At 30.7% G+C, this 20,764-nt stretch overlaps 1 protein-coding gene, 1 long non-coding RNA gene and 1 pseudogene across 2 annotated transcripts; 1 reads left to right on the top strand and 2 right to left on the bottom strand.

The window, feature by feature from the left end:
• Positions 1–1,951: 1,951 nt before the first annotated feature.
• LOC117127207 lies at positions 1,952–10,697 on the top strand. The gene is made up of 3 exons (XR_004450030.1): positions 1,952–2,868; positions 2,961–3,403; positions 9,115–10,697. It is a non-coding gene; the product is annotated as an uncharacterized LOC117127207 (long non-coding RNA).
• Positions 2,234–9,121, bottom strand: LOC103849306 (annotated as a pseudogene).
• Positions 10,698–10,718: 21 nt separating the features above from the next.
• Positions 10,719–12,651, bottom strand: LOC108869319 (replication protein A 70 kDa DNA-binding subunit-like). The gene is made up of 9 exons (XM_033278064.1): positions 12,531–12,651; positions 12,344–12,440; positions 12,154–12,272; positions 11,984–12,068; positions 11,773–11,902; positions 11,466–11,659; positions 11,252–11,375; positions 10,968–11,183; positions 10,719–10,877 (listed from the first exon to the last, which is right to left on the bottom strand). The coding sequence occupies exons 1-9, from the start codon at positions 12,649–12,651 to the stop codon at positions 10,719–10,721; spliced, it is 1,245 nt and encodes a 414-aa protein (XP_033133955.1).
• Between the last annotated feature and the right edge of the window lie 8,113 nt (positions 12,652–20,764).

Raw genomic sequence — 20,764 nt, forward strand, 5'->3', positions numbered from 1 at the left:
TTCTTGATGAGGCAGCACAAAACCCACAGCCCACAGGTATACAAGCATCTTAACCTCCAGCCATTTACAGTCTTTCCATTGAAACACGTCCACCGTTTCCACGATCTTATATGGAGTGTAATATATATCATCTTCATCAACCTGCTAAATGATTCGTATGACATCAAATTCATCGAAGCATCAAAATCTCCACCAATCAACTCCTTTCGTAAAACATTTCAAAGATATAAAACTCCATCCTAACCAAACAAATAACTTTCAAATGCAAAATCTAACACATCCAAAACAGCCAACAAAATTCTAATATTTTACATGACAATGACAAGTTAGGATGAAGATCAAACCGGATCTACCAGAAGACACGAGTAGTTGGATCACTAATTTTTTTTTTTTTATAAAATCGAAGACAGTGATTGTTATCTCACTTTAAACTCAAACAGAAAATATTTATGGAAAATATCAAAATGATCTCAGAATTATATTTTTATTTGTTATTTATAGTCATTTTAATTTTAAAATATTTTAAAATGCTTTATAAAATTAAAATATATTTTTGTATAAAATAATTTTTATTATGTACCCAACACATGCCCGTAGGGCGGGCCGACCCTAGTAATATAAAATTTGAAGTAATTTAGCTATTTATCTCTTGATATTTCTAATAAAAAAAATATCATTATATATTAGTTTTGTCATAAAAAAATTTTTGCTATCTAAAATATTTACTCTAAAGTTTTTTCTTGTGGTAACTTACTTGTTTATATATCACTTATAGAACTATAAAGAAGTTTAATGACCAAGACTATGTAGTTTAAGGCAAATTTCCAAAATAATATTTTTAAAGTTTATAAGAAGATACTCCATCCGTTTAAAAAAGATAGATGTTTTAGAAAAAAATTGTTTCACAAAGATATATATTTTGTGTTTTCTATGAAAACATTGTAAACTTAAAAAAAATTAATTTATTTTATTGAATTACTATTGGTAAGGATATTAAAAATTGAAAATTTCAGAAAATGATACATTTGTTATAGTGATTTAATGTGTTTTCTTAATGTGTGTATACGATAGAAAATATATCTTTGTGAAACAGAAAGAGTTGACCTTAAAGATTACAAACATTCAAAATAGCATTCATTTGATAAAGAAAAAAAACTAAATTATTCTAACTTCTAAATTCTAATTGAATAGCTCCTAAATGTTAAACTCTAAATCTTAATGACCAAACTCGAATCCAAATTTTCAGAATAAAACAGTTCAAAAAATATGCAATACAAAAATATATATTTTTTATTTTATTTTTGGTTGGTGCTTTTTTTTAATCCTCTGTATACTACCTTTTTGAACAAAAAATGTGTTAATTAGTTCTGTATTATAGATTTTTCTATAGTTTATTAATGGTTTGTACTAATATCTTTACTTCGTTACCACTTCGGAATTTGGGATCGTATCCGTAAGTGCTAGCAAACAAATAAAATCATTTGAGACTTTTTTAAAGTTTGTGGTTTATCTATTTCCTTTACGTAAATAGACTGATCATATATCAGAAACTTGAACACTACATGATACATGTCAGTTATAAGAAAGTAAATAAGTATCACGTTGTCTTTCGGAGTGTACTCGTGTAAGGTAGGGGTGGACGTTCGGGTACCCGTTCGGGTTCGGATTGGGTATTTCGGATTTTCGGGTATTTCGGTATAGAGGTTTAGAACCCGTTCGGGTATTTCTGTACTTCGGGTCGGGTTCGGGTATTTTTAGTTCGGATTCGGTTATTTCGGATCGGGTTCAAATATTTAGATTTTGAAAAAAAAATTAAAATTTTCATTTCTCAAGTTTGTTATATTTAAAAATATAACTTTCAGTTAACTAATTTTTTATTTTTAATAGATTGAATGGTTAATAGATTTGGACATACCATTTTAAAACTAAAAAGGTATTAATTTAGTTATTTTTTTTTAATTTTGGGTGTAACTTTTTGTTAATTTTTTTAATAAAAAACTTGACATGCATTTTAAGTGAGTAGCAAATCATTTTTTCCATAATTGTATGTGTATCATATGAACTTAAAGTATGTGTAATATCAATATAAATATTTTATATAAAATGAGAAATATAAACTAGAAATATAAGGTTAACTAGACCTTGACCCGCGCGCCCGCGCGGGTGTTCGTTTTCGGTTTGAATTGTTCGTTTTCGGTTTAAATTGTTATTATGTTTATTATAGATTATGTAATTGTTATATTAAATATCTTATATTATATGGTGATGTAAAAAATGTTAATGATGAATTACATTAGTTATTTATATCTAAATGGTTGAAACAGATTTTTGTTAGTCATATAGTTTGTGTGTGGTAGTTTGTTAATTTTATAGTCAATAAAAAAATATTTGATAAATTACTATACTCATTCACTTGCATGAGGTAAAATATTATGTTTTAATATTTATAAATGCATAAGTACATATTTGATTATTAACATTATTTAGTTATAGATAAAATATAGTTTGACAGAATTTATGTATATCATTAAAATCGATCTCCATGGTTTTAAAAAATATGTACATATTTAGAACCTAAATTCGATAATATATAGTTGTAATCCAAATATATATCTAATCTATTATATGGGCTTATAAATTGCTGATGATAAACATTTAAGAGAAAAGTTTAATAACAAAAGCCCAATTAGATATCTAACAACTTTACGCAGGAAAAAAACCAGTTAGAAGACCAAAAAAAAACTCTCTCATCGAAAGAAAAGCCAAACAGAGGGATATATTCGGCGAGTTCAACAGGAGAAGGTCAGACGGTTTATTAGGGATTTTGAATTAGAAGATGTTATGAATGGATTAATGGACAGTATCAAGGTACAAATTTCTCTGTATACGGTTTTTAAAGATCAATTCGTTATACTCTGTTTTAGATTAACGCAATGTATTTTTGTGTCTCCTGTTCGTAGTTTTCTTGATTGAGTACGAAATCGAGACATAGCCGAAGCAAAAGTGAACATGCAATACATCAATTGAAGAAACGTCGGATGCGGCTGTGGTGATGTTTTGTGATAAGAGTTGAGTTATAATTGTGATCGAGATCGAGAGGAGAGCAGATCCGTAAACACCAAAGGGGAAGCCGACATGAAAAAAAAAAGATAAGTTCTTTATTATTCAGACTCAAAATACCTGTGAGTTGTAAAGTACTTAGAGATTGTTTAGATTGCTTGATTTTTATATACCCTTGTAAAGATAATAAGATGATTGATATTAGTAAAGTAAACGTCTTGACTGAGATTTTTTATTTACTTGAACATAATATATCGTTTGCAGGTAATAGAATTCAGTTTTTTGAAGATATTCTCAAAGATTACAATGAAGCTGACGACAGAGCGGGTTAAAAAGGGTCAAGGTTAGTAAATTCTTGCTGAAGTTAAGTTATTAGACAGATTGGTTATCGGTTAGGTCATAAGATTAAATGAATATAGCGGACTTATAGTATTGTTCTTGCGATCGTGTCAATAGTTATAGTTATTTGTTTCCTTTGAACTTGATCTCATAATTGATAAATTGCATGTTGTTTGGATGATTGTGTTATGACCAACTTACTTAATAGCAACAACAACGTCTAAAATAATAGATAGTTGTAAAACTCATTCTTTGAGCTAAAAAAACACCAGAAAATAATAAGAAAAAGGGCTTAGGTTTCAAAATGAATAGCAAATACAGATACTACGCCTATCTTGTTTGTAGACATCTTAAACCTGCATTGGCAAAAATAAGAAAAAAAAAATAACTTATTTGTGTATGTTTGGATCAAAACTAATAGATTATAAGTAAATAAAAACACATTTACCTTGTCAAACATATTCTTCCAGATTAGCAAACACCTCTTTGAATACAACATTTGTAGTTTTCTTTTGAGGTTTACCATCTTTGTCAACAGCTAGAATCTTCAAACCTTTTTTAGAAGTCACCCTAGACACAGCCACGTAGAGTTGTCCGTGTGAAAAAACAGGTCTTGGTAGAAAGATACCAACTTCAGATAGGGATTGCCCTTGGCTTTTGTTTATTGTAATAGCAAACGCCACTGCCAATGGCAACTGCCTCCTGCGCATCTTAAAAGGCAGCCGAGTATCTGATGGTGTTATCAACAATCTAGGAATATCTACTAATTTTCCAACCTTTTCTCCAGTTATTATCCTAGCTTGAACCATAAAGTCCATTAGTTGAGTGATCTGTAGTCTTGTGCCGTTCATTAACCCAGCAGAAGGCTCAATATTTCGCAGAACCATGACAGGACAACCAATCTTCAGTCTAAGACTATGGTTAGGCAAACCAGACACCTTAATAGTGTTAAGAAAATCAGGTCCTAGTGCTTCATTGTTGACTGACCCCGTATCTCTTGGGTCTATACTATCGGCACTTAAGTAAATCTTTTCATCACCTGAAAGCAAAACGCAATCATTAGTACATCTGTTGTATACATCTAAGTAAGAACGAATAAGAATGTAGAATAAACAAATATACCATCCAGCATATCTAGCATGTAGTCATTAATCATATTGACATCTTCATTAGTCGGACATAGGATAGCTCTCTCTTGGAAAAACTTGGCCTCTTTCTTTTCATGTAGAGAAGCAGTATCACCATAAATGGCTGTGCTGATTGCTTCTATAGAATTGTTGGAGTCTGTTATAAGAAACTCTGATGGAATATCGATTTCGGCTTCACCATCATTGGGCTCTGCAAGTTTACCATCCCCAATTTTTAATATCCACTCAGAAAAATCCCTAAGATCGGCAGCCTCTTCTGGTGACAAACCATCCGATAACAAACGCATGTTCTTGGTGAGCTTCAGAACTTTGCAGTGCTCCCAAAGATATGACGAATTCAGAGAAGCCAAAACGATCTCAGCCCTACCAGCTCCATTTATAACAGGAAGAACCTGCCTAAAGTCACCCCCGAAGACAATAACTTTTCCACCAAACGGCTGATTCGCATGCTTTCCAACTATATCAGATAAGCTCCTATCCAAAGCTTCAAAACAATGTTTGCCCATCATTGGCGCTTCGTCCCATATAATGAGTGATGATTCTTTGACTAAATTAGCTTGATCAGTTCCAGGCTGCATAGTACATGATGAAAACTCGTCTGGATTTAATGGGATACCAAATCTTGAATGAGCAGTCCTACCTCCTGGTAGTAACAAAGAAGCAATGCCACTTGATGCAACGTTTAGAACAATATCTCCTTGGCATCGAATAGCTGCAGATAGTAACTTCCAGAGAAAAGTTTTCCCAGTTCCACCAAATCCATAAACAAAAAACATTCCACCATTTCCTTGATTCACAGCAGCAAGAATCTGATCATAAATTTCCTTTTGCTCATCTGTCATTTTAGGAACATCTCTATCAAGAGTCTCTAACAATGTTTTTCGATCATAGCTGCGTTCATCTACTATCAAGACATTAAAATCCTGAGTACTTGTCTTTGGCAGCTTTGGGTTCTTCGTTAATCTTGGTAGAGACGTACCGTTACGCCTCAACAGCTTCTCAATCTCTAATAAGGCATACTTTTTTTTGTCATTGTCACTCAACACCAATCCTACCAATAAAAAACTTTATGTATAAGATACATGATCAAAATATATTTGCGGCTTACACATAGGTAAAAAAACTACTTAATCGCGTCCATAGTAATAAGTTCAAACCTGGTCTATTCAAATATTTCCTTCTGTTATGCTCAATATCTTCAGACAAATACTGCCACGTGTTTTCCCATACAACCTCTGGAAGAGACAGAGTGTTACTCATAAGCATAATAACAAACACTTGTCGTAGATCACTTGCAGAGCATTCATAGCTTTTCCTTACAAGATCATCAATGTACTCCTGATCATCATCTAATAATCCACGAGCAAAACAGACATCTTTGTATTCAGGATAGAGAACTCCCTCGTAGGTCTTAATGTCATCATAACTGGTAGGCCCTCTGACAATGTTCAACAATATTCGCAAGAAATAAGCTGCTTCCTGTATCCGAGGAGCATAATTAATTCTTCCTAAACAGAAACCTCTTTTCCGCTTCTTCCACTTCTTAGACTTTTTGTCAAAGATATAGTAGATAGGAATCTGGGCATAAGTTAGTGTTCTTGCAAAATCATCGATTTTATTCAACTCGAACCATGCCAAGAACATTGTCTTTTCAATGAGCTTACGACTGATCACTTTTTTCAGCTTGTCCTTTCCTTTAAAAGTAACCACTTGTTTTCCTGGTAGATGAAAACTAAGCTTCTCAACAGCAGTTGATCGATAGTGAATAGGAAATTTGAAGATTCGCCAAGCTGATTCACAAGAAGACACATATCTGCATAAGAGAAATAGACAATTAGAAACGTAAATATGTATCACATCTTAAAATCAGGTACAATGTTCTGTATTAGTTCCATACCTGCAATCGAAAAAGTCCTTCAGTTCGTTTCTTTTCTTTTCCATCTTTTCCACAGTAATGTCTTCATTGCCCAACTCGTTAGCAACAATGTGATCTGGCGGTTCCACAGCAATAGTCACACGATCTTGTCCCTTATTAATGTACTTGAATAAGTACTTGATAGATCCAGCTTGGTTGCACCACTCCACATTAATATGAGCTCGGAAACGTAGAGATAGTCTCTTGTTATATGGAATAACAAACCGATTGTCACATTTGTATCCGTTCTTCAAGACAAAGTTCTCTGACTGTTCCCGCCTTCTATAAACCGGAAATCCTTCTTTATTAATAGTGGTCGTCTTAGCAAATGGTTTAGGATACGACTTAGAGCACAAACCATTCTCCATACATGGAGAATTCTTATTAGCTGCTCCACAAGGACCATGAATCATCATATCTTTAATAACTTCATAAAGTTCAGGTTCTTCGAGTTTATCAGGAATCTCCGCAGAAATGATATTGTCAATGTGATCGGTTGTAGGAAACTTGTGCGAAGGATCCATAAATAAGAGAATGTGTGCGTGTGGTAAGCCACGTTTCTGGAACTCGACCGTGTACATCGCTGTAAGGAAAAAAATATTATTAGGCTCAACCAAACGAAATAAAGAAGTTGGAAGCTAAAATATAACTTTATTCATAACTTACATGCAATAGGCTTTCCAAGAAGATTTTTTTTGGTTAAGTCATCCATCAATGAATCAAGTTTCATCTTGAAGATCCTACAAACAATGTCTGATCTATCTTCTGCCTTTAGCTTTCGAGACTTAACATATCTTGTGATCTCCGGCCATTTCGGATTACAAGTGAATGTGATGAAAAGATCTGGAAATCCAAAATGCTTACATACGGTCATAGCATCCAAGTACAGATTCTTCATATATCTAGGACTTCCAGTGAAAGTAGCTGGTAAGACGAACTCTGATCCTTGATCACTCATATCAACCTTTCCTTTATTCTCAGACTCTTTGATAGAGTCATAAGTATCTGATCGCAATGTAGGTTGATTAAATCTAAGATAGCGTAGGCGATTAGACTCTATAGTAGTGTAGGCATCCACCAAGAACTGCTGAAATAGTCTTCTCGAATGCAACAGAGAGTGAGACTCATTCTTACGTGCATGAAGGCGGAAAGCAAAGAATTGTCGCATACTGATATTAGGCTTCTTTTGCTTCTTTGTAGCTTTTGTTACACCCTTCTTAATACCAAGTCTGAATCCATCTTCTCCATAAGTAAATAACAGAGGATATTGAAGGGCAAGATAAGAAGCATGTATCTCGTTTATTCGCAGTAGGTTTCCTGATTTCTGTTGTAGAACAATATCCCTTTTATCCATATCTAGATTGAAATCTCCTGGAATGAGCGCAGCAACTTCTGAGGCTGTCGGAGTATTATATGTTCTCCCATCCTTAGATCGATCACTTACAATCCTCATATGAAAAGAATCCTCTGGTGCAATATGAAACCGATCTCTCGCAGTTCTGAACTTTTTGACATATGGATTCACTTCATCCAACATCTTCATCAATTTCTCAATAATGTCTTTCCTCAGATTATCCTTCTTTTTGGAATTGAAACCGCTTTTACCAGAGCTGCAATAGAATTTAGAAAATATCATCATCGATGCAAACAGACAGACAAAACGCTTGAGCTGTAAGGCTTAAAAATACTTGTATAAAAGTACCTCAGACAATTTGCTTTGTTTTCAACTTCATTTTCTGTGTCAGCTATGTAAAGCTGTCCGAACTTTGCTTGGCTGTCATTATTAGGAGTTAAACTACCCATTAGATGATAATTTTCTCCTTGTAGAACCAACATGGGTGGTCCTTTTCCCTTTTGAACAGATCTCTCTACTTTCCCACCAAGTGAAGTAAATGAAAAAATCATGTTATAAGGTCTCATATTCTTCTGGAAATGCTTGCTTTCTGAATCATCACCTTCCATCAACTTTTTTAGAACACTTGGTGGTTCTTTCAGCATCGGCAATTGCACTTGGCCTTGCATACAGCATAGTGAAAATGTAGGAATCTTAGCATTCCGGCGTTTGTTCAAACGTTCTCCATACCACATCATTGCACCACAATGTGTACATGTGTATTTTGGATCACCTTCATCAGTATATTCTGAATTTACAACATCAGCAAGAACATTAGGCACATACTGATAAATAAAAGAAACACTTTATAATAATTATTTATAAAATACAATACCATCTTTGTTTTGTCCCTTTGTAGACCTTGTAGACTTTTCTGTATTAAGTAAATCATGTTCAGAAGATGGAAGATCAACATCGTCATATTCATACTCTGAATCAGTAGTATCTAAAGAGCTACAGTCAAATTCTAGTTCACTCGTCTCATCTATATTTACTGAAAAAAAACAAATGAAACAAAGCTTAGATCAAAATAGTATCATAGAAAATATAGGCTAATGAAAAATAGGAATATATAAATTATGACAACAGACCTCCAAATTCAGTATCTGGAAAAACTGTAGATGTTGGTGATTCTTGATTTTCAGTACCCAAAGAAAAGTCAATATTGGTAATGTCTTTCAAAACTGCTGATGTCCTCTTTCTTTGTCTCTTATCCGGCAACTTCTGAAATGAGTTCTCCTTTCTCTTTTTCTGGATAGATGCTAAAGGCACGAAGAACATGGAAGTCAGGGTTAGTGCCGACCATCCATAATGAAATAACAGAGGTAACTTTTCAAACTTACATGATGGAGATCGGAAACAGTTTTGCTGCTTTGATGTACTTGAAAGTTGTTTTGAATCAAAATCTCGGCCTGGATCAATATATAAACAAAACAGTTTGATGTTAGGAATAGAATTTAAATCAATTAGATTTAAAGTGTATAAGCATTCACCAAAACAGAAACATTACATGTGTTATTTTTGTTTATATGATCGACTGATAGACCAATTGATTTAGGCATCTGTGGCTGCAGGACTTGAGCTAAACCAAAGACAATAACATGTTTTTGTTTCAATGTCTCAAATCAAGGCAACGTTATTAACCATACAATGCAACAGGTAAATGATTATAACTTACATGTTAAATACGTCAAACAGCTGTTCTGTTTTGGGGAATGTGACGTTTGGTTACGGAAAGTATCAAGTCCTAAAAAGAGTTTAAAACCAGGAAGTTGCATGTTAGAATCTGTAGCAAAATTCAATCTATACAAAATGTCAAATCGTCTTAGATGCTACACTCACCAAGTTGCAATCTCCGTATATTTCTTGGTGTCTGGGGTGATAGCATGCTGATTTGCTGGTATATGGAAGGTGTATTAAATGGAACAATCTGATTTTCAAGACCCTCAAACAGTCTGTAATATACTGATCGCAATGGAATGTCTGCATATGTGATTGAATTTGTGCAAAACTGTCTTGCATAGCTGAATGTTTGCTTATCTTTGCCGGTCTCTGTAGTGAAATATTTATTAGTTCGATCTCCATTGTCGTTCACAGTTTTCTTCCTCTTCATAGTTAGACCTCTTAATAGTGTTTTCAGAACATTTAGGATTTAATCGAGGAATAGAGAGGAAGAAGGAGTCGGCAAAAACGTTTATGTTTTTGGGGATAAAATCCTAAATGTGATTTTTAATAACCTAAGAATTAGGATTTTTGTTATTTTACCTGCTTATAAATATAGGAAGTAAATATATTAGTTAATATTCTGGAATCACAATTTTATATAATTGATATATTTATTTCTAAAAATAAATAATAAATATCCATAAAACGTGTTCCTTTGATATATAGCTATTAACTAATAGTTTATTAATTATTCATTTTTGGTTTTGTTGTGATAGATCCTACGTACCAAACTAACATGTTTACCTTTTTACAAACAGGTGGAAGAACAAAGGACCAAGGAATATATATTTCTGTTTCATCTAGTACCATAAGATCGTTAAGTATCATAAGGTATGTTTTTTTAATGAAGCTATATATATATAGTTAGAAAGTGCTAGGACTGACAGGGGAACTGTTTTGTTTTATTGATAGTGAAATTGGTTAGTTATACGAAGGTTTTGTGTTATATTTACTTAACATATGAAATTGAAAAACATTAAAAATCATCTATTATTTAAGAAAATGACAATACTCTTATTAAAATTTGTGGAATAACGAAAAAATCATAAAACAAATTATTAATTTTGAATAGAAAAATGCAAAAAAAAAGGTTAAAACAAATAAAAAACCAACATAAAAAGTAACACAAGTCGCAGTGTTATTCTTCCTTCTCCTTTTCCACTTTAATTGAGGCTCGGCACAACTTTTTAGAAGTTGATGTTTTGTCTGGAAGATCAGCATCTTCCTCTTTGCGTTTTGTGAAAGGTGTTTTGCATTCTTCTGATTCATTATGGCTTGCATCTTCCAGCAAGAGCACCTAAAATACAAAATTAAAACCTCATCAAAATTATAATATAAGATAAATACAAACATTACGATGTATGTATAATATAGGAAAAAAACTCACATCACACGAAGACATGGTAGAAGATGATGTGCCAATCATTGAGTTAGGCTCGGATTGGGATTCCACTTGAAGAATTTCATTTCCAGACCAGACCTCAAGAACTTTAAATGTTTCTGCCCCATTGGTCACATTGTCAGAGCTTACAGAAATACCAAAACAAAAAGATTTTCCAACTAAATCTCTGATAGGTTCTGGTAGCTGGTCTGGATCTTCAATCTGTGTAGAGGTTACAAAATTAAAATATTTTTTTTTCATTTAATTTACGAGCAATAACCAAACTTTACCTCATCATAGGAGCCATCCCACAGATCAACAGCTTCATGTCCAACAATGGTCATACCAACAGTGTTAAGCAACATCAACTTACATGTTTCTGTGTCATCCCTCACAATCAAATGAAGCTTGAATCTATTAGAGTAAACGCACTTTTATTTAGAATGGTCAGAAATAAAAAGAAATATGAATTAAACTACTAAGATCTGAAAAAAATGTTCTTACACAGGTACCACTTCAGTGATGTTAGCTTGGCATTTCCCACAATGCCAGAGTTGTTTGTTATCATTGTTTGACCTTTCAGGCACAATCTTACCAGTTTTAATAGCACGATGTTTGCAACCTTTATGCCCAAAATAGAACCACGACCAATCAGTGTCAATAGCTTCTATTGAACAAATGATTTTACAGTTCTCCACCTACAATTATATATACACCTTTAGATTAATTCTATTATGACCATATTATGTTTAGAAAAGTCTAAAGAGACTAAATAACTTTCTAAATAAAAACTCATAATAATGATTTAAACCTGATTTGCAAGAAAGAGTTCAGATATTGTCTTGATCTCAAGATCATTCCAGTCCTCTTCTTGTAAAACAACCTCTTTCTTACCATTTCTCTTCTCAATAAGAGAAAGAGGGAGATTGTCTTCCATCAGCCTATACATAAATGTAGAAATATCAAATGTCACAGTAAATATTAATATAACCAAATCGCAAAGTTAGGTGATGAAAACTTACTTTTCCTTGAACTGTAATGCCTCTTTCAATGTTGGATCAAGATAAACAATGGATGCATCAAATGCATTTGTTATTTGCACCTCACCTATTAACATTTATATAGAATTGAGCACATAAAAGATGTACAATATAAGTGAAGATCTAACATGAATACACTGTAATAATAATACCTCTATAGAAACTTATTTTGGCGAATCTGATCAAACAGATCAGTGGTTGTTCACGTTCAACATAACTCTCCAATTGCTCAGCATATTTTCCCCACAAGCAACATGCAATGTCCTTACCACTAAACAAAACACAGCAATTAGTGCACGTAAAAGACAACAGAGCAGAAAACAATTCACCACCAAAACGTACCTTGAGTCAACCAAACGAAACTGAACTTTCTTCCGGTCTTCTCCTTTCACTTGCACTGTTTGAACTGGTTCAAGGCTTACAATTTTTCCCATGACATCTTTAAGAAAAGAACATGTTAGTATACAATTTGAAATCAAAAACCAAAACTCGTTTTAAATGGTAAGAAAGATCGACATATAGGCATTACCGATAAGGAAGTGGGTCTTTAAGGTCCCATCAATGATGTCTTCGTATTTGGCAAGAGATAGAAAGATGTCATCTTCAATTATGTCAGAATTTGTAATGACAGTTTCATCACTGATCGTCATCTTGTATGGATGGGTGGTTGGCCGATATTGCCCTGTTGCTTGGGAAACGGTAAACGTTGTGAGAACACGCCATTTTCCCAGTGGTAGTTTTCTTTGAACACTTTGAATGTGATTCCTTTTGCACGTAGCATGAATCTTTTCACCCTACAAAATAAGCACAATGTAATGTAAGTTGGTGATAGTAAGGAACAGAAAAGAAATGATTGATTGTGTTTTGAAACTTACATGTGCATCAGTTAGAATCATTTGAAGAGTCTCTCCACCAAACGAAGTGTTTTGTCGCCAGGAATGTAACAGTTTCACTTGGGATCGCCATTTAGTCTTATATGGCTTCAAGGTTTTGACAGGGTTGAATTGGATTGCATTGATCATCATTTTCTTGTAATGGGTTTGATCGCACCGTGAATAAGGTTCTTTAACGTGCAACTCATGGTATATATATATATATATATATATATATATATATATATATATGTGAGATACGGATGAGAATTTAATTAGAATTATTATTAAGTAGAAATCTTGATGAGCAAGTTCGGGTAAATAAGGAATATACTTAATGTTAAGAATATTTGCACACTGCGATTTGACATGTTTTATTTTCTGATTAAGTAGTTAGTTAGATTTTATTGATATGAGTTCAAGATTTTATTTTTTACGTGGTTATAAAGTAAGTAAGTAATTAAGATTGTCCAAGATTTTAGGAATGTTTGATTGAATATCCAATTTGAATTGATATTATCCGATTTATCAATTTAATGATAGGTGGAGATATTTATTTTAAATGTGAAAATTTAAATGTAGGGAATTATTTTGTTAAGTAATTAAGATTGTCAAAGATTTAAGGAAAGGATATTCAGTTTCTTAACATGTGCGGGTATAATCCGATTAATAGGGGATTATTTTGTTAAGTAATTAAGATTGTCAAAGATTTAAGGAAAGGATATTCAGTTTCTTAACATATTTGATATAATCCGATTAATATTTTTAATATTTGGTGAAGATATAAATCAAGTTAAATATAAGTGAAGATCACTACTCCATACTAAATATATTTTTTTCTCTTATATAAATATGGAGTAATATGTTTTTTTTTTTAATTTAATAAACAGGCAATATGTAAATGTTAAAAATCGGAAGTCATACTTATATAAATACGAATATTACTATAGTATATTTAAATTATTATTATATTTAATATACTATAGTAATATATTAGTTTTGGTTTACAGGTTATTAATCAAACTCGTAGTGAGATTTTGCCACAGGCATTTTCGTTTTGATTACAAATGGTAGCCCAAAAAATGTAAGACCAAAAACGTAATGGGCTTTTATAGTGAAATTCTCGTGAAATATTTAGATTGATTAGCCAAATCGTTTTAAAAAAAAGCCAGTGGCAAGTATTCGTAATTACTAAGAAATTTTAAGGGTTAATTCTAATTTGTACTTCACTTTTAATAGATTAGATTATACATATGTTCGGATAGTTTCGGATATCCATTCGGGTTCGGGTATTATCCGTTCGGGTTAGGGTATCCAGTCTCTCTTTATTCAATACCCGTTCGGATATTTTACTATTTCGGTTCGGATTTCGGTTCAGGTTTTTTGGATCGGGTTCGGGTGCCACTTCGGATATCGGGTAAAGTGCCCACCCCTAGTGCAAGGTGACAAACAAAGAATCGTGCGCTCGTATGATAATAAGTTAATAACTAGTTATGGTTATGAATTATCATCGTCTGGTTTGTGTATTTCATAGTCTCCGACGACGATGCATTATGATTCCCCCCCCCCCCTTCCCCCACGCGTCTATTACAAGCATCCACAGTAAGCTAATACAATTATACAACCAGTTCAGCTATTAGCAAATGGATAATATAAACCTTTGTTGTTGTTATAAATCAAATACAGCTTAGGCTTTGAAAACTTGAATTACAATCTACACAAAAAGTGTATCTAGTAACTTACAAATTTGTTAAAATTATTTTGGATGAATTACAAAAAAGTTACTACTTCCGTTCCTAAAAAATCTATGTTTTATATTTTTTACACTTTTTAATAAAACTTATTAAAATTTAGTTATAAATGCATAATTTTTTGTAATTTGATATTTTCTATATTTTTAAACCAATAAAATTTTGAGAAATGTAATTAATGTTCTTGAACTTCATATTTTTTCATTATTAGTTGACAAAAATTACATTGAAAATATAAAATATGTATCTTTTTGAAACAAAAGTTTTCTTTAGAATATAGATCTTTTAGAAACATAGGGATTAATAAATTAGAAACAGTACAGAAACAGTACAGAAACAGTACATCAATTATTAATTTATGTATTTAATGTGATGCAATTCATGGGACAAAAAGATTAGGTAGGGCGTAGGATAAAGGGATGAGACTGCCAGCTTTGAAAAAGGGACCAATATAGGTCCAACTTTTATGGGAAGGTTCCTCTAATCAGTATTTATCACTTTTACATACTAATTTTTCGTCTTTCCAAACTTAGTATATTATACAACAAGTTGCATATAATTGAAGTAATGCGAGCTGCGTAGTACGGTGATATCATACCATATGATTGATCCAATGATATCGTAAATAAAATCTTGAAGAATCTTTTCACATAATAAAATTATAAACTTATTAAGGGTTCACACTAAAACTCATATGCACGATACATCCTATAGTTCTTTTGTTTGTTCGACATCTTTTACGTAAATATTTTTTCCATACATAAATTGTTGAGAATCTTTAACTTTAAGCAGAGCCTGCTCTTGCGCTAAGCCAGAAAAGCATTGGCTTCCAGCCGCTTTATTATAACAACAAGTTCAGCCAAAAAATTTCAAAACTTTCTTCTAATGGTGAAATCTGAAGATTATTATCTCCCTTAGTCCCCAACCTAGGTTGACATGTAATCAATTGTTCAAATCCAACCTTGGTTCCTAGGACCGATATCTGACTTTAAGCACTGAAAAAATATAAGATGTAAACAGTTGATTACATGTCATATTGTTCTAGTGAAAACAATTCCTAAACAAAACTAACTTTTACTATAAAATATAAAAATCACAAGAAGTCAATTCATCACCATCATACATACGTGTTATCCTTCTCATCATGGTCGTCTTGTATAGTTCTAATATTTTCGTATCATAAGTCAAAGAAATTTTTAAAAAATTTGAAAATGAAATGGATAATGGAGTTTGGGATATTGTATCAAATTCCATACAGATACGGGGAGCCCTACGTTTATACAGTATTGTGATGTACATTATAAAACTAAAGCACTTTGAGAACTTTTTGAAAATATGCATATCTTTATAAACCTTGAGTAATATTGTCAACTAGAAATCGTCATGTGGGGTACAATACAGTAAACACTCCTTCCAAGTTGATACTTTGATTATACAAAACGTCACTACCTCAATAGTAATATACCACAGTAACAATATAATTATAATTAGTTATATATGTGAATTATTCAAGCAGTTCGTTTGTTTTACGTGAAATTCATTTCTTATATATACTTGTCACAATTATATACATACGTATATGTAATGCAATTATTCATATCAAGGTGACTGTGCCGTGTACCTGCCAATTGTTTTTTTTTTTGTATTAATACCTGTCAATTGTTGTGGATGAGGGTCTCATCCACTTATAAGACTTCAATAAAAATCCAATAATATATAAATATAAAGAAGAAGAATTTTTTTTGTGTGAAGATAAAAGAAGCAAACCTATTACTGTTTTTCTATCACAAAACCCCAACTTCATGTAATTTTCATTAGATTCGTTGATCCGAATCATTACCATTAAAGCAACTAGTTTAAATAATGTATACATATTACGTGTTTTCCTGCACCATGTGCAAAATAAAAGTTTTAAAATTTAAATTATATTTCAAAATATTTTTTTGTTAATTTTAGATTTATTATTTGCTTACAATATTAAATTTTAAACATTGATTTAATTATATGTAAAACTTAAGATGAAGTAAATATTTTTTGTTTAAACTTATATTTAGTAATATATATATATATATATTATTTAAAATTATAATCTTGGAAATATTTTTAATCTATTTTTTTGGGTTAAATATATTAAATCAAATTCTATAAAATTAAAAGATAATTTTGTTAGGTATATAACTATCAAAATGCAAAAACAAAATATTTATAAATAATTTAGATATTAAAAAAACTAATGGAATAAGAATTAAAAAAATACAATTTTGTAAGAAAACTGCATAAAATTTGGAAGAATTGTCTTAGAAATAAAAATTATATAATAATAAAAAATATAATTAAATGATATTTCGAAAATTGTAAAATATTATTATATTATTATATTTATATTTTTACTAAATATTATATTATTTATTGTTATATTAATGATGATCTATGATTTATTATCATATTCTAAAACAATTAGCAAACATATAAATCAACATTAAATGTAAATGTCTATATCACAATTAGGTTCAAGTCATATCATTATTGTTATTATGTGATGTCATCATTTTCTTTCAAAATCATTGTGGTGATTATGACATATGACAAATCAATTCTCAAATAATGTCTAGAAGATGTATATATGAGCCATATATAACTCTTAAAATATGTTCTGTCCGTTTAAAAATGATCCATCCTTTAGAAAAAAAATATTTTTAAATATCATTTTATATTTTAGTGCACTTTTACAAAGTAATAATGGTACATAATTGTAAACTTTGAATACATTAGTTTTGTTAATTAAATTGTGATTGGTTAAAGTTGTAAAATAGCTAATCATTAAAATAATGCATTTATAATAAAAATTAATATTTTTTAATAAGTGTTTAAACTCCAAAACATACTTTTTAAAGGGAATAAAGACTAATGATAATGTAAGGTTTTCTTTAAAATGTGATATGCAAAATAAATGGTAGGGTGTGACTGGTAACCATCGCATGAACATTATGAATAAATACGAAAATAATGAATAGAAAAAAAATAGATAGGAATAAAATTTTGGGAATGATGAAGAATAATAATTCTTTATCAAAATTAACAAGGAACAAAATTACATTATAATTCTTTACAAAAAAAGGAATGAGAAGGAACGAAGAGGAAAAAAATATTTTTGATGAATGGTAATCTTTTTAAGGAATGTAGTGTTCATCTTCATTTCCTTGGTTAGCATTCAAACCCTTAGTGTTTTGGGATTAAATTTTACAGAGCTAAAAACAGCTTTTTTTATATAGCGTTTTGGGTGTCGAGATCTTTTCTATCTAGTTTGGTTTTGAAGTATTTGAGTTTGTGAAATAGGTGCTTTGCTTAGATCCCAGAAATATGATATTTATCGGATATTGTCTCTATAAACTTTATGCCGGTGGTTTTTTCATGTATATATACTATGCATCATCTTTTATGTATATATATTATTCACAAAAAAAAATTATCGATTCAGAGTTCAGACCTACCTAAAATTATCAATATAATTAAAATTATCTTAATTAGTTTAGAAAATGAGTAGACGTATAGAAGTTTTTTTTCAAAAAATAAAAGAAAATGAATAGAAGTATTAATTTTCTTGTAGGTTTGGCAGGATAGGACAAGAAGTTTATTTGTAGGTTCAGCTTTTGAGGAATCTAAGATGTATTTCTGGACTCAACATGAGATATTTTGAATAATTGATTCCCAAAGGACAAGCATCCATACATTAACAGTAACAGTGAAACCAAATCTCTGCACACACATTTTCCAATACCACGATCGCCTCAGCTCAGCATATCTGACCTAAATATAGACAGTAGGGACTTTTTCATGGCTCCGACGAGGCTCGCCGGTAACTGGAGAGGGTAGACCAAAAATTCTCTCTTTTGCTCTTCTTTGACGGTGCTAGGGTTTTTTTCTAGGGATTTTTTTAAACCTATTGCTAGGTTTAATTTCATATATATATTGCCATTTTAACCAAATTTATCATTTATATAGTATAATATAGTCTGTGGCATCATCTTAATATAAATAGATTAAACCACCTCACAATTTATTATTATACTATCAATCAATAGTGTGTACTATATTAACTTCGTATTTTAAGGGTATTACATGATAATAAATATTTTTGCTATCAATGGTTCATTTTACAACTTTGTCAGTCTTTTTCTGCAGAAGTGCAGTCAAACTCCCATGGCACAACGGTTATGTGGAGGTGCCAGCACCATTTGCGTTGATGGATCTAAACCATCAATTATTAACTTTATAAATAGACACTGGCTTAATGAACAATAATGAAACAATATAATAACACTCAAAATGCAGTATGCACACTCCAAATATTTTTGTTTGGTAAAATGCACATTCCAGATTTTATAAAGGAAATATATTCTTGAGAAAGATAAAAAAGGAAACAATTAAAAGGTATATGTTAAAATACCAGGACTTTACATAACATCCTGTTGGATCATATCCTCCAAACAAAACAAAAAAACAAAATATATATTTACAATTTTGCCCCAAGCCTAATGTGATTAAGAGTCTAGATATGTTCGAAGATCATGGTTTACCAAAAAAACTAATATATATATATATATATGAGTTTTCTAAAATAACTTTTTAGTTTATTTTCACAAAATAACTCTCAACGAAAAAATTGATCCAAAAATATTTTATCAAAAGGTAAATATACATTTATAGAGTAAGATTAATTAATTTAGACTTAGAGTTTAGAGTTAAGAGGTGGAATTTTGAAAGTAAAATTTCAAAATTTTAAAGTAAAAAATTAAAATTTTCAAAAAAAAGAGAAAACACTGTTTTAATCATTTTTAGAACTATTTTGGGGACAAAAACTTAAAAACCTATTTGAAAGAATTGCTATATATATGTATATATATTTACTAGTGAAGTTTTGTATGTTTCTATATAGAGAGGGTTGTTTCATGCCATATACATGTTCTCGTGATTCTCGCTTTATTTTTGCTATATTTTCATATTTTTGTAAATTGTTGTTTTCATTAATTTATATTATTAAAACTCAATTTTGGTACTGTTTGGAAACATAGATAGTAGTATAAATGAGAAATGTTTGGAAACATAGATAACATTATAAAAAAAGAAGTATAACATCCTTTTAGTAATTTCTTTTTTAGTAATTTCATTAATATAATTGTATTAATTGTATTACATATTTCACACAGTTTAAGAATTTCATTAATTATATTACAATAATAATAAAAATGCAGTTTTTTATTTATTAGTTAATCAACATTAACTTTGTATCAATTATAAAATCAAAAATGTAAAATAACTGGGTTTTCATATGGTTAAACATTTGGTTTAGTTTGTTTTACTAAAACTTTTTTTTAATTTTAGTTGTAAAAAAATATGTAGCAAAAAACATAATTCACAGACTTATTTTTGTGAATAAAATGGTACTTAAATCAAAAGAAAATGTATTACATTTATTGTCACTTAATTTTTCACTATATATAATTATTTTACTAAATAAAAAAAACTCTTTCTATTTCATCCACTTTAGTCAAACACATAAAATAGTCATTTTATTAGTTTATAAAATCAGCTAGGCGTGAATATTGGCTATTCATTTAGGTACCGGTTATTCTTTTCGGGTATCACTTTTTGTTTTGTTTTGAAATTAGATCCTACTTGAATATTATAAATTTATGTGTAGGTTTTGAGTTGGTCTTTCTAGGGTCTGAATGAATTTGGTTCTGAAGGATAAGAACCTAAAAGTATCTAAAAAACAAATGTATCTGAAATGGATTCGGACATTTGTATCAACAATAACTGTATTACATGATTCAGTCCAGGTCTTTTGAATACAATTATTCATATTACGATCCATCTAAAATATATAACACTAGTTATTAAAAACTAATATCTATGTATAAAAATGTAAAAATTAATATCGGTGCGGGTACAGTGTTTCTTGTACTAATTTCCAATGTTTACCTTCTTATCATTATTTCAGTCATTCTTTTAACCAATTTCCATATCAATTTTGGAACCCTTTTTTTTGAACATTTCAGTTTTGGAACTTTCATAATCATTTTCCAGGGAAGAAAAACAAACGAAGGGAGAAACGTTAGATAATTGTGGTAAAAGAAAGT

This window comes from Brassica rapa, chromosome A08, assembly GCF_000309985.2.
Source record: "Brassica rapa cultivar Chiifu-401-42 chromosome A08, CAAS_Brap_v3.01, whole genome shotgun sequence".
Taxonomy (NCBI): Eukaryota; Viridiplantae; Streptophyta; class Magnoliopsida; order Brassicales; family Brassicaceae; genus Brassica; species Brassica rapa.